The sequence below is a fragment of the Delphinapterus leucas genome, chromosome 8 (genome assembly GCF_059928025.1).
Source record: "Delphinapterus leucas isolate spDelLeu-1000000601 "Yukka" chromosome 8, BTC_Dleu_Yukka2, whole genome shotgun sequence".
In the NCBI taxonomy this organism is placed as follows: Eukaryota; Metazoa; Chordata; class Mammalia; order Artiodactyla; family Monodontidae; genus Delphinapterus; species Delphinapterus leucas.
In genome coordinates, this window is record NC_143136.1 from 38,665,301 (window position 1) to 38,680,923 (window position 15,623).

At 35.6% G+C, this 15,623-nt stretch overlaps 1 protein-coding gene across 1 annotated transcript in view; it reads right to left on the reverse strand.

The window, feature by feature from the left end:
• The window catches only part of CCDC150 (coiled-coil domain containing 150), an 88,653-nt gene that overhangs the window by 41,451 nt on the left and 31,579 nt on the right, over positions 1 to 15,623 (reverse strand). Inside the window, 1 exon segment of the mRNA XM_089916550.1 lies at positions 3,948 to 4,031. Coding sequence (XP_089772676.1) covers positions 3,948 to 4,031 — 84 coding nt within the window.

Genomic DNA, 15,623 nt, shown 5'->3' on the forward strand with positions numbered 1-15,623 from the left:
AAGGATAAGTTACAACAGACACCGCAGAAATACAAAGTATCCTAAGAGACTACTACAAGCAACTCTATGCCAATAAAATGGACAACCTGGAAGAAATGGACACATTCTTCGAAAGGTATAACCTTCCAAGTCTGAACCAGGAAGAAACAGAAAATATGAACAGACCAATCACAAGTAATGAAATTGAAACTGTGATTAAAAATCTTCCAACAAACAAAAGTCCAGGACCAGATGGCTTAACAGGTGAATTCTATCAAACATGTAGAGAAGAGCTAACGCCCATCCTTCTCAAACTCTTCCAAAAATTGCAGAGGAAGGAACACTCCCAAACTCATTCTATGAGGCCACCATCACCCTGATATCAAAACCAGACAAAGATACTACGAAAAAAGAAAATTACAGACCAATATCACTGATGAATATAGATGCAAAAATCCTCAACAAAGTACTAGCAAACAGAATCCAACAACACATTAAAAGAATCATACACCATGATCAAGTGGGATTTATCCCAGGGATGCAAGGATTCTTCAACATATACAAATCAATCAACGTGATACACCATAGTAAAAATTTGAAGAATAAAAACCATATGATCATCTCAATAGATGCAGAAAAAGCTTCTGACAAAATTCAACACCCATTTATGATAAAAACTCTTCAGAAAGTGGGCATAGAGGGAACCTACCTCAACAAAATAAAAGCCATATATGACAAACCCACAGCAAACATCATTCTCAATGGTGAAAAACTGAAAGCATTTCCTCTAAGATCAGGAACAAGGATATCCACCCTCACCATTATTATTCAATGTAGTTTTGGAAGTCCTAGCCACAGCAATCAGAGAAGAAAAAGAAATAAAAGGAATACAAATTGGAAAAGAAGAAGTAAAGCTGTCACTGTTTGCAGATGACATGATACTATATATAGAGAATCCTAAAGATGCCGCCAGAAAACTACTAGAGCTAATCAATGAATTCGGTGAAGTTGCAGGATACAAAATTAATGCACAGAAATCTCTTGCATTCCTATATACTAATGATGAAAAATCTGAAAGAGAAATTAAGGAAACACTCCCATTTACCACTGCAACAAAAAAAATAAAATACCTAGGAATAAACCTACCTAGGGAGACAAAAGACCTGTATGCAGAAAACTATTAAGACACTGATGAAAGAAATTAAAGATGATACCAACAGGTGGAGAGATATACCATGTTCTTGGATTGGAAGAATCAATATTGTGAAAATGACTATACTACCCAAAGCAATCTACAGATTCAATGCAATCCCTATCAAATTACCAATGGCATTTTTTACAGAACTAGAACAAAAAATCTTAAAATTTGTATGGAGACACAAAAGACCCCGAATAGCCAAAGCAGTCTTGAGGGAAAAAAGCGGAAGTGGAGGAATCAGACTCCCTGACTTCAGACTATACTACAAAGCTACAGTAATCAAGACAATATGGTACTGGCACAAAAACAGAAATATAGATCAATGGAACAAGATAGAAAGCCCAGAGATAAACCCATGCACCTATGGTCAACTAATCTATCACAAAGATATACAATGGAGAAAAGACAGTCTCTTCAATAAGTGGTGCTGGTAAAACTGGACAGCTATATGTAAAAGAATGAACTTAGAACACTCCCTAACACCATACACAAAAATAAACTCAAAATGGATTCGAGACCTAAATGTAAGACCGGACACTATAAAACTCTTACAGGAAAACCTAGGCAGAACACTCTTTGACATAAATCGCAGCAAGATCTTTTTTGACCCACCTCCTAGAGAAATGGAAATAAAAACAAAAATAAACAAATGGGACCTAATGAAACTTAAAAGCTTTTGCACTGCAAAGGAAACCATAAAGAAGAAAAGACAACCCTCAAAATGGGAGAACAAATCAACAGACAAAGGACTAATCTCCAAAATATATAAATAGCTCATGCAGCTCAATATTAAAAAAACAAACAACCCAATCCAAAAATGGGCAGAAGACCTAAATAGACATTTCTACAAAGAAGACACAGATGGCCAAGAAGCACATGAAAAGCTGCTCAACATCACTAATTATTAGAGAAATGCAAATCAAAACTACAATGACATATCACCTCACACCAGTTAGAATGGGCATCATCAGAAAATCTACAAACAACAAATGCTGGAGAGGGTGTGGTAAAAGGGAACCCTCTTGCACTGTTGGTGGGAATGTAAATTGATACAGCCACTGTGGAGAACAGTATGGTGGTTCCTTAAAAAAACTAAAAATTACCAGGTGATCCAGCAGTCCCACTACTGGGCATATACCCTGAGCAAACCATAATTCAAAAAGACACATGCACCCCAATGTTCCTTGCAGCACTATTTACAATAGCCAGGTCATGGAAGCAACCTAAATGCCCATCGACAGACGAATGGATAAAGATGTGGCACATATATACAATGGAATATTACTCAGCCATAAAAAGGAATGAAATTGGGTCATTCACAGAGACGTGGATGGACCTAGAGACTGTCATACAGAGTGAAGTAAGTCAGAAAGAGAAAAGCAAATACCGTATATTAACACATATATGTGGAACCTAGAAAAATGGTACAGATGAACCAGTTTGCAGGGCAGGAATAGAGACACAGATGTAGAGAACAAACATATGGACACCAAGGGGGGAAAGCAGCTGGGGGGGGTGGTTAAAAAAAAAAAAAAGAATTCTTTTTTACACTTCAAAAAGTTAAACATCATCCTGAATAGGAAAATCTACAGAGACAGAGAGTAAATTAGTGGTTGGCAGAGGCTAGGGGAAGGCGAGAATGGGGAATGACTGCTAGTGGGTACAGGGTTTCTTTTTGTCACGATGAAAATGTTCTGGCATTAGACAGTGGTAATGATTCCACAACTTTGTGAATGTACTATAAACCACTAAATTGTACACTTTAAACGTGAATTATATGTCAATAAACCCATTATTTTAGGGGGGGAAAAAAAAACCAACGTTCATAGCAGCATTATTTACAATAGCCAAGATATGGAATCAACCTAAGAGTCTATCAACAGATGACTGGATAAAGAAGATGTGAGAATATATATATATATATTCTCTCTCTCTATATATATATACATATGTGTATGTATATATACACACACACAGATATATATATATATATATATATAGAGAGAGAGAGAGAGAGAGAATATTATTCAGCCATAAAAAGGAATGAAATCTTGCCATTTGCAACAACATGGATGGACCTGAAAGGTATTGTACTTAGTGAAATAAGTCAGACAAAGAAAGACAAATATTATATGTTAACACTTATATGTGGAATCTAAAGAATAAAACAAAGCAATGAAAATAACAAAACAGAGACAGACCCACAGAAATAGAGAATAAACTACTGGTTATCAGTGGGGGGAAGGAAGGTGGGAGGGGCAAAACAGGGGTAGGGGATTAAGAGGTACAAACTAGTATGTATAAAATAAATAAGCTACAAGGACTGATTGTTCAGTACAGGGAATATAGCCAATATTTTATAATAACTTTAAATGGAATATGATCTATAAACTATTGAGTCACTCTGTTGTACACCTGAAACTAATGTAATACTGTAAATCATCTATACTTCAATAAAGAGAGAGAGAACATAGGCTTTCTACATTGGCAGCAAATGACCATGCATAAAATAATTATAATAAAGTTTTATACTGTCACAGAATGAGCGTTGGCTTCACAATTTTAGGTTTCAGTATTATATTATAGGTGTGTAGATAGAAGTCACCTGGATTTGAATGAGGGACCAAACTTAGGGAGGCTTAAAAACTTGTCCAAAGTTATCGAATTAGTAAATGACAGAGCTAAGTCCTCTCAAAATCCAGCAAAATTTAGCTTGACAACTGGCATTAAAAAATTAGAAAACAAAAATCAAAAAATGAAATCTCATTACCTGTAGTCTTCCCTTTTCATAGGCCAGTTTATTTTTACTCTCAGTAATTTTTCCCAAGACATTTTCCACCTGCTGTTGGGCAAGCTGATAAAGCAAACACAGGTATCAGTACCTCTAGGCATAGAATGAATAATCATTTTCTTTCTTAAACAAGTATTTATACCCTTACTATTTCTAAAGTAATGAATCCAGGATTCATATTTATTTGCTATTGCTACCTCTTAGTCTGTCTTTAGACAGCTGATCATAGTGTAATATGAAACATGTAGAGAGACTGCTAATGAAAATATGAGTGCCTTAGGACTCACAGTTGTTCTTTGTTTCCTAATTCTCTTTTTGCTATGTCAAGTATTCCTTTGTAGTTGCAACCTAACCCAGATGTGGGGTGGTTTTATCAGTGGTTGCAGATATGCAATTTGTGGATTATATGCGGTCGGCCCTCTGTATCCACAGGTTCCACATCCACTGGTTAAACCAACTGTGGATCAAAAATATTCAGGAAAAATAAATTTCCAGTAAGTTCCAAAAAGCAAAACTTGAATTTGCCACACATGGGCAACTGACAACTATTTAAATAGCATTACATTGTGTTAGGTATTATAAGTAATCTAGAGATGATTTAAAGTATATGGAAGGATGTGCATAGATTATATGCAAATATCACACCATTTTATATAAGGGACTTGAGCATCCACAGATTTTGGTATCTGGAGGGTCCTGGAACCAATCCCCCACAGTTACTGAGGGATGATTGTAGTTATTTAAGACAATGGGAGCTACAAATGATCACAACCATTTGGTCAATAGCAGACATCTCAGTTACCATAGTAAAAGGCAGTAAGAAAAGAAAAAAAAAACTGAAAAAAAACAAAAGAAATGTTTGTCGGAAACTCCAACATTGTTTGATCAAGTACTCAACACAATGTTATCTAGGACAAACATTACTGAAGTCTCTATATTTCATGAAATTACATATTTAATCATTCAAACAGCCTTTAATAATGAGTTATTTTTTTTTCCTCAGACTTTGTCAGAGGAAGTAACTATAAAATAGTTTTCCCTTGATTAAATTTTGAACCTTACTGGTACTTCAGGAACACTATTAGTGACTGAATATAGAAGTTTTCACCTTCCATAATCAATTTCAGTGTTACATCTTAATAACAGGAAATACTGATATTTGCCATATGTCAGAATCATCTTCATAAGTCCATTGTAGGAATAATACACACACAAGCAGATGTGACTAAGAACACGAATTCTTAATCACGTAGGCCAACCAGCTGCGCTATGGGTCATTTCCAGTAAATTTTAAGTTCAAAGTCTTAATAATGTTGGTAAATATCCTAAGTTGACATAATCACTATTTCTGGTTTACATTTGCTTAATTTGTGAATAACAGAACAAAAGGGCCTTTTCAGCATTTAAAGCCAAAGAATTTAGATTTTTGTTTTATATTCAACTTTGGGCTAGTCTGTAAAGATGAAACCATGTATGTTGGGATATTAATTTACACAAGAGACATTCCTCACTATCTCCAACACTGTTACAGCTATTCTTTACTCATCTCTTTGTAGTGCACTTTATTTCATTTTAAATATTGTGAATATTTTCCAAATAAAAGTAAAAACACATTCCAAACTAGATTACTGTATAACATGTAACTCATTTCTTCCTCTGTTCAAAATATTTTCATGATAGCATATATTCTGTTAAGAGGTCACATTAATTTGGAGCATTGTTTTCTCCTTGGTAGTTGTCTTGGCTAGAAGAATTAAGCCATTTTAGACATTCTAGACTCGATAAAAACCTATGGAAAAATTATAAGTAGTGATTAGTCCCACTGTAAAATTATGCACATTCATTTTAAAATTTATACCCGATATTAGATCAGTGGGTAATTAACTATTATGGCTATCTAGGTATTTGTTCTATCAGATCAATATTTATTTCATACTTACTTATACATATTCATACTTCCGGTTTTCTAAAGTTTCACTTTTTCAAAAAAAGTTTTTTTAAATAGATCTTTATTGGAGTATAATTGCTTCACAATACTGTGTTAGTTTCTGTGTTAGTACAACAAACTGAATCAGCCATATGCATACATATGTCCCCATATCCCCTCCCTCTTGAGCCTCCCTCCCACCCTCCCTATTCCACCCCTCTAGGTCATCGCAAACCACCGAGCTGATCTCCCTGTGCTATGCTGCTGCTTCCCACCAGCTATTTTACATTCGGTAGTGTATATATGTCGATGCTACTCTCACTTTGCCCCAGCTTCCCCCTCCCACCCTGTGTCCTCAAGTCCATTCTCTATGTCTGCATTTTTCTTTAAAGGAACTAATTTATTTATTTATTTATTTATTTATTTTGGCTGTGTTGGCTCTTCACTGCTGCGCACGGGCTTTCTCTAGTTGCGCTGAGTGGGGGCCACTCTTCCTTGCGGTGCGCGGGCCTCTCATTGTGGTGGCCTCTCTCGTTGCAGAGCACAGGCTCCAGGCACGCAGGCCTCAGCAGCTGTGGCACACGGGCTCAGCAGTTGTGGCTTGCAGGCTCCAGAACAGGGCCCAGCTGCTCCGCGGCATGTGGGACCTTCCCAGACCAGAGCTCGAACCTGTGTCCCCTGCATTGGCAGGCAGATTCTCAACCACTGAGCCACCAGGGAAGTCCCTCTATGTCTACATCTTTATTCCTGTCTTGCAACTAGGTTCATCAGTACCATTTTTTTTTTTTTTTTAGATTCCATATATATGTGTTAGTATATGGTATTTGTCTTTCTCTTCCTGACTTACTTCACTCTGTATGACAGACGCTAGGTCCATTCACTTTTAATCGTTGTGTGTTGCTCCCACTAAAGCAAAGGAAAATATTTTTTTAAAGCATTCAGACCAATAAAGTATTGGTTTCAAAATAACCTAAGGAAAATGTAGACTGCTATCAATAAATAGGAGGCTAGTAATAATATATTATCATAACATTAGTCATCAATTTTCTGTCTGTGGAAGACATACAGTCCTCCTTTACCACAATATTTTTCATTTTGGAAACTATGATGTAAAATCATCCCATGAACGCAACATTTGGGATTATGTTTTGATCAAGCCTTCAGCGGAAAATATATCACAAGGATGGCCAATAATGCTACAAAAACAAAGCTACACCATAACCATAAAAACTGAATTATTTAAAATTTAAAATTCAGTTCCAAGTCCTATAAATCAAAGTGCCCAATGTGTTGCAAAATGTAGGTATAGCTTATAAAAAGTCAAGAGCCAGATTTAACCAAAAATATGCTAGCTATTACAAATAAAAACACTCAAAAATAACTTTGCTTGCCTTCTTGGAATGTGGAAGCCTTTTTATCTTTTTAAATAACTTGGATAGTCTGGGTCTCTTATAAAATGTGTCCAAGAATTTTTCAAATAATGGCACTTTTTTCCTCAATAAAATTCCCTCTTTTAGGCAAAGGCATAAAGAATTCTATTACTCTTTCAAATACACTTTTAAAATAATTTCCCCTTTTTGCCACCAAAGAAAACACTAATGCACTGATAAGTGAAAACTAAGAAAAATCAAAATGTGATACTGTTTGACACAAAATCACTTATTTAAATTTATGACAAACAAAAATAAATTGTTCCAGTTGCTAAAGGATAGTAGATGGTAAGGCAGTAACTTAAATTACTGTTTTCAGATTATTTAAATAGGCCCTGTACTTAAGAAAATTGATGGAACACCAGAAATTAGAGAGAGACCACTTAAATGAGTGAATATCTCAGATTCTGAGTTGTGGAGTGCAGAACTCAATGTAACCTTTGCTTAAATAATCTTGGCAATATACTATAAAGATTATTAATATACAGAGCAAAACAGAAACTGGAGTATCACCTGAGAAACGGCATACAAAGAAAAATACTAATGGTTAGAATATACATTTTAACTCAAGCACAAAAACATCACTCCTTGGAAAAGCAGGAAGCTAACACGGAAAGAATTATCTTAAGATATGAAAGGTAGGTTGACAAGGATCAACAGTAAGCCACAAAGTGATTTCTAAAATAATTTTAAACATCTGGGTAAGCTCTATAAGTTAGCAGAAGCTGTTAGAAGGATACATAAAACCAAGAGATAGTAGCATCTTGGTAAAGCTGTTTTATAAGTAGATTGTTAAGTAGGAATTTTATTCAAAATGTTTAACAACCAGTATGACATAGGCCCCCGCAAATGGAACCAACTCTGTCACCCTCACAAGTATACACTGACTGAATGCCACCCTAGTTTTGAGAAATACTACATTTAATACATTGTTTAATTTCAAGTCATTATAATCCTAGTTGTGTATGCAACTAATTCTACTTCTGTCTGGTGCTACCATTTGAAAATGTGTGTTTAAAATACAAATGAGAAGTGGGGCAAATAGTCATTTAACTTGAATCCAGGAATAATAACTTTTTCACATTTGGATCTTTTCTCATTGCATTTCCCTGCATGCCTGCCTGTGGTAACGAACGGACTTAAATTACACCATCATTCATAGCAAACAGACTTGTGGTTGCCAAGGGGGAGGGGAGAATGGGGGAGGGAGGGAGTGGGAGTTTGGGGTTAGCAGATGCAAACTATTATATATAGAATATATAAACAACGAGGTCCTACTATATAGCACAGGGAACTATATTCGATATCCTGTGATACACCACAATGGAAAAGAATATTTAAAAATATAAAAGTATAACCGAATCACTTTGCTGTACAGCAAACATTAACACAACATTGTAAATCAACTATATTTCAATAAAAAATTTTAAAAATTACACAGTCATTAAAGTCTGAAATGGCAAACATAAACCTAAAATTAGGAAGTGTGAGAAAAAGAAGAAATGATATTTATACAAGTATACTGTATATGCTGGCCCTGTGAGGGGCACTTTACTCACAGTATGACATTTAATCCTCACAGCCTGGTAAGACAGACATGACCCTCTTTGTGCTCTACCGAATTAACATTTCTTAAACACCTATTATGGATTAGGCGCTATGGTAGGCAAGAGAGTATACAGATGAGTAACTACTCTTCTTGCATTAGAAGAGAGTGAAGGCAGATACATATGCAGGTCAATTTCTAACTTAGTAGTTAGAAATGTAGTAACTATTTTGATATGCGTATGCACAGTAGAACCCCACAGTTAGGGGAGATCCCCTTGGCGCTGAAGGCCATAGAGGTTAAGAACTTGCCCAGGTCACACAGTAAATGGAGCCAAGTATTGTAACCAGGTCTGAATTTAAATCTGTGGTGTGGCATACACAACACACTCATATGTATATCTCTAAAAATCAGTAAGAGGTTATACTGGAGGGTAGTTTTTATTGAGAATTTCAAGTGTTAATTCTCAAAGAACAAAAATATACTGCCGGCATTGAATGGCAATAGGTTTAATAACATTGCTCGGATTGAAAAAAGAAAAAAAAAAGTTCTTAACCTCTCAAGACTCATACAGCCAAGTGAAGCACTTCCAGGCAGGCTTGGTCAGAGAAGGTTCTATGCATAGACATATAAGCTGGAATTGAGGTATGGGATATCACTGGGAGACCTTAATCAAGAGGTGCTGTGGACAGGCAAGAATCAACATTGAGCAAATCACTTGCAAGACCCGTCAAAGTCACTAATAGGATAAGGCCACAGTCCTGCTCACTGGCAGTAGAGACATGAAAGAATCATGCAGACTGAGATATGGTCTTCCAGAGAGACCCAAACCAGGTGGGTGGATAAGCCCAGCTGAGGCCTGGCCAACAGGAAAGGACATGGATGAATCTTTAATCTTGGGGGAGGGAGGCATGGTTTGAGACAGTACCAGGAATTAGAGCTAATGCACCTTGCTGCTCTGATAGGAACTTATAAGCTTTCTTCTGAGACAGTTGAGATACTAAGAATTCAATAAATGTTAGCAATGCTCTACATGCTTTACATGTATTAACTTACTTAACCTCAACAACCTCCTAATAATAGTATGATTATCCCCATTTTGACAGATTAAGAAACTCAGGCTCCGAGAGGTTAAGGATCACACCCAAGGTCACAGCCAAAATTGAAACATAGATAGTCTGGCTCTAAAGCCATGAAAATGTAAGAGTATTTATACATATATTTTTAATTTTTATTTATTTATTTTTGGCTGTATGGGGTCTTCGTCGCTACACACGGGCTTTCTCTAGTTGCAGTGAGCGGGGGCTACTCTTCATTGGGGTGCATGAGCTTCTCATTGCAGTGGCTTCTCTTTGTTGCAGAGCACAGGCTCTAGGCACGTGGGCTTCAGTACTTGTGGCACGAGGGCTCAGCAGTTGTGGCCCGCGGGCTCTAGAACGCAGGCTCAGTAGTTGTGGTGCACGGGCTTAGTTGCTCCGTGGCATGTGGGATCTTCCTGGACCAGGGCTCGAACCCGTGTCTCCTGCATTGGCAGGCAGATTCTTAACCACTGCACCACCAGGGAAGTCCCAGGATTTAGATTTAGTCTCTGTAATTTTTTATAGTTGAAGTAATGAGCAGCTTATGACAGAGTTTGAAAGAATTTATTTCGGATTAAGGCAGACTTCACATCAGCGCCTTCTTTGGAATTTTGAAAGATGATTTGCATGTTACAGAAGCAATGGCTAATTCTTTCTCAAGTATTCAGAAGCACATGGGAAACTTATTAGCTGTTTAACATAACAATCATCTCTTTAAATCTCCTTCACCTGGAGATGTTTTAAGAATCCTACCATTTATTTGTAATGGATTGACCTTGTCAAATAGCTTTTAGGAATCCAACTTACTATTGATTTCCTAACAGATGGAACTGTCAGAAAGAGAAAAAAAATACAAGTTTGTTCCTCACAATTTATGGAAAAGAAAATATTTTAAAACGTTAGAAATATGGGTGCTTTTCAGCATTATAGATCCTCTGTGTAGGCAGACATTTAAAGGCTGTCTTAAACTCTTGTTTTCCTAAATCCTCTATTGTCTGAATACCATAGGGCTCTCTGACATATTTAACCTGCATTATTCAGACTTGTGATAATTATCAAAAAAAAAAAAAAAGAAGAAGGAAACCCATCTCCTGATTTCTGATTGTTTTCTAAAACTCATAGTCATTAATTGCTACTTTAGACTGACTTTTAATACCCCCAATGGTAATCAGAAGTTGCTTGCTCAAGTTCTAGGGAAGCAATTTGATCTGCCAGTTGCTTATTCTTTTCCTCTAGAGTCTGCAGGTTGCAGGTTAATGCATTTATGTCTACCTTTAGACGAAAAAAGAGAAAAGAATTCTATGCCAGATCCAAAAATATTATCTTGTTTTTAAAATGACATTTTTAACTGTAAAATAAATGGCATCTTATGAATATGTTTCACTGCTTTTTAGTTGTCTTTAGCCGGAGAGTTATTACAAATTGCATAGTGTACATTTACTAGAAGTGAAAGTCCTTCTGGTACTTGGTACTTATTTATATATTAACTCAAGCATATAAATATAGATGCAAAAATACTCCAAAAAATATTAGCAAAATGAATCCAGCAATATATAAAAGGAAAACAAATCAGGACTAAGTGTAGTTTATTCCAGTAATACAAGGCTTGTTCAACATTCAAAATTAATTACTATAATTCACCACATCAATAGGCTATACAAGAAAAACCACATGACCATCTCAATAGACACACACAGAAAAAGCATTTCACAAAATTCAAATTAATTTATGATAAAAACCCAGTAACCTAGAAGTGAAAGGGAACCATCTCTATGTGATAAATTATGTCTGTAAAAACCTACAACTAGTATCAGTATTGGTGGAAGACTGAATGTTTTCCCCTAAGACTGGGAAAAAGGCAAGGATATCTGCTTTTGCCATTCCTATTCAGTATCATACGGGAGGCCTTAGCTGGTGCAACAAGGTAAGAAAAAGTAATAAAAAGCATAGAAATTGGAAAGAGAGAAATAAAACTGTCTCTACTTACAACAGACATGATAGTCTACATAGGAAATCCCAAAGAATCTACAAAAGAAATCCTAGAATAAGTGAGTTTAGTAAGGTTGAAGGATACAAGGTCAAATCAATTGTATTTCTATATATTAGCAACAAACAATTGGAAACTGATATTTCTTAAAAGTTCCATTTATAACAGTACCAAAATCCATGAAATTCTTAGGTACAAATCTAAGAAAAAAATATGTCCAATATTTGACATGCTGAAAATTACAGTATGCCGACAAGATAAATCAAAAGCCTAAATAAAATGGTGAGACTTACTGTGTCCCTGTATTAGGAAGATACAATATTGCTAAGATGTCAATTCTCTTTAATCCCAATTTAAATTGTGTGGGATAATTTATCAGTGTCCACCCTTTGGTGGGGTCTAGACTGTGAGGCTAAAAAAAAATGCCCTGTAAGAAATGCTAAAGGGAGCTCTTCAGGCTGAAATAAAAGGGGATTAGATAATAACTGGAATCCACATAAAGAAATAAAGGGTACCAGAAAATGTAGCAACATAGGTACATGGAGAAGACATATAAATATGTAGTTTTTGTTTGTAACTCTGTTATGTATAAATCAAAAATATATAGTAAAAGAAAGGTTAAGGGAATTAAAATAGTGCACCAGAAATATCTGCTTAACACAAAGGAAGGCAGTACTGGAGAAACAGAGGAACAAATATCACATAAAACATACAAAAAAATAGTAAAGTAGCAGATGTAAATCCTACCTTATGGGTAATTATGTTAAATATTAATGGATTAAACACTCCAACTAAGAAGCAGAGACAGGCAGAATAAATTTTTTTAAAGACCCAACTGTATGCTGTTTATAAGAGACAGACTTTAGATCCAAAGACACAAATGGGTTGAAAATAAAAGGATGGAAAAAGATATATGATGTAAACAGTAATCTGAAAAGAGCTGGAGTGGCTACACTAACATGAGACAAAGTAGATATTAAGACAAAAATCTGTGAGATAAAGAAGGACATTATATACTGAAAAAAGGATCAACCCATTAAGAAGATAACATTTATAAATGCAGTTGCATCTAACGACACAACCCCAATGAAGCAAAAACAATACAGCAAAAACTGACAGAATTGAAGGGAGAAATAACAATTCAACACTAACAAAGACTTAATATCCCTCTTTCAATAATAGGTGGAACAGTTAGATGATCAATGAAGAAACAGCTGATGACTTGAACAACACTATAAAGCAACTGGACCTAACAGACATCTTTAGAACACGCCTCCAAACAATAATAGAATACACATTTTTCTCAAGTGCACATGAAGCATGCTCTAGGATATACCACATGTTAAACCATAAAACAACTCTCAATAAATTTGAAAGGACTGAAATTATATAAAGTATGTTCTCCAGCAACAATGAAATAAAATTAAATGAATAAAAGAAGGAAATTTGGAAAATTCACATATATGGGGAAATTCAACAACATATTTCTAAATAACCAATGGGTCAAAGAGGAAATTACAAAGGAAATTAAAGAATATTTTGAGATGAATGAAAATGAACATATAACATGATAAACAAAATGTATGGTATGCAGCTAAGGTGGTGCTTAGAGGGAAATCTGTAGCTGTATAAACTTATATTTAAAAAAAGAGAAATATCTCATATCAATAACCTAAGCATCCATCTTAAGAACCTAGAAAAAAGGGGCTTCCCTGGTGGCGCTGTGGTTGAGAGTCTGCCTGCCGATGCAGGGGACATGGGTTCGTGCCCCGGTCCAGGAAGATCCCACATGCCACGGAGCGGCTGGGCCCTTGAGCCATGGCCGCTGAGCCTACGTGTCTGGAGCCTATGCTCCGCAATGGGAGAGGCCACAACAGTGAGAGGCCCGTGTACCGCAAAAAAAAAAAAAAAAAAAAAAAAACATAGAAAAAGAAAAGCAAACTCAAAGCAAGCAAAAGGAAGAAAATAATAAGGATTATAGCAGAAATAAAACAGAGGCTAGAGAAAAACAATAGAGAAAATCAGTAAAACCAGAAGTTAGTTCTTTGACAAGATCAACAAAACTGACAAACCACTGTGGTATTAACCAAGAAAAAAAAATAAAGAATACACAAATTGCTAAAATTAGAAATGAAAGAAGAGACATTATACTGAACTTCCAGAAATAAAATAGGGGCTACTATGAACAACTGCATGCCAATAAATTACATAGCCTAGATGAAATGGACAAATTCCTAGAAAGACCCAAATGACTGAACCTCAAAAAAAAAAAACAACGTAGAAATATGAATTGAACTATAACAAATAAAGAGACTGGATCAATAATAATAATTAAAAACAAAACACTCCCCACAAAGAAAAACCTAGAACCAGATGGTTTCACTGCTGAATTCTACGAAACACTGAAAGAATTAACACCAATCCCTCACAAAGTCTTCTCAAAATAGAAGGAGAGGGAACACTATCAAATCGTTTTAAGAGGCCAATATTATTGAATATCTTGATACCAAAACCAAAGACGTCACAAGACAAAAACCCAAAAAAACTATGGGATAACCCTTATTAATATAGATTTTTAAATCCTCAGCAAAATAATAGCAAGCCAAATCAAACAACATATGAAAAGGTTTATACACCATGATCAAGTGAAATTTATCCCCCAAAGGAAAACCTGGTTCAACATTTGAAATCAATCAATGTAATACACCTTAGTAATAGAATAAAGGACAAAATCCACAAGATTATTCCAACAGATATAGAAAAGGCAACTGAACAAGTTCAACATATTTTCATGATAAAAATTCCCAACAAACTAGGAATAGAAGGGAATTTCCTCATCCTGATCATGGGCATTTAGGAAAAGCACACAGCTAACATCATACTTAACGGTGCCAAACTGAAAGCTAACCCTCTAAACTCAGGAACAAAACAAGGATGTCTGCTCTCATCACTTCTATTCAACCTCTCATGGCTGGAGGTTCTAGCCAAAGCAATTACACAAGAAAAAGAAACAAATGGCAACAAATTGGAAAGGGAAAAAAAAAACTATCTCCATTTGCAAATGGCACAATCTTATATAGAGAAAATATATACTCTATTGTTAAGATCACAATACTCTCCAAATTGACCTACAGGATCAATACAAACCCTATCAAAATTCCAGCTCCTCTTTTTTTGCAGAAATGGGAAATCTGATCCTGAAATTCATATAGAAATGCAAGGATCCAGAATAGCCAGAACAATCTCAAAAAAAAAATAAAGTTGGAGGACTCACACATCTCAGTTTTAAAACTTATTACAAAGCTACAGTAATCAAGACCATGTGGTACTGGCATATGTACGGTCATATATATCAATGCAATGGAATTGAGAGTCCAGAAATAAGCCCATGCATCTATGGTTAACTAGATTTTGACAAGGGAGCCAAGATCATTCAATAGAAAGAACAGTCTTCCAACAAATCGTCCTGGGATAACTGGATATCCACAGGCAAAATAATGAAGTTAAACCTCTACCTCATACCATATATAAAATTTAACACAAAATGAATCAAAGATCAAAATGTAGTCTGTAAAACTATAAAATTTTTAGAATAAAAAATGGGTGCAGGATGACAGTTGCAAGATGGGGGAGTAGAAGGACATGAGCTCACTCCTTCATACAAAAACACCAAAATCACAACTAAC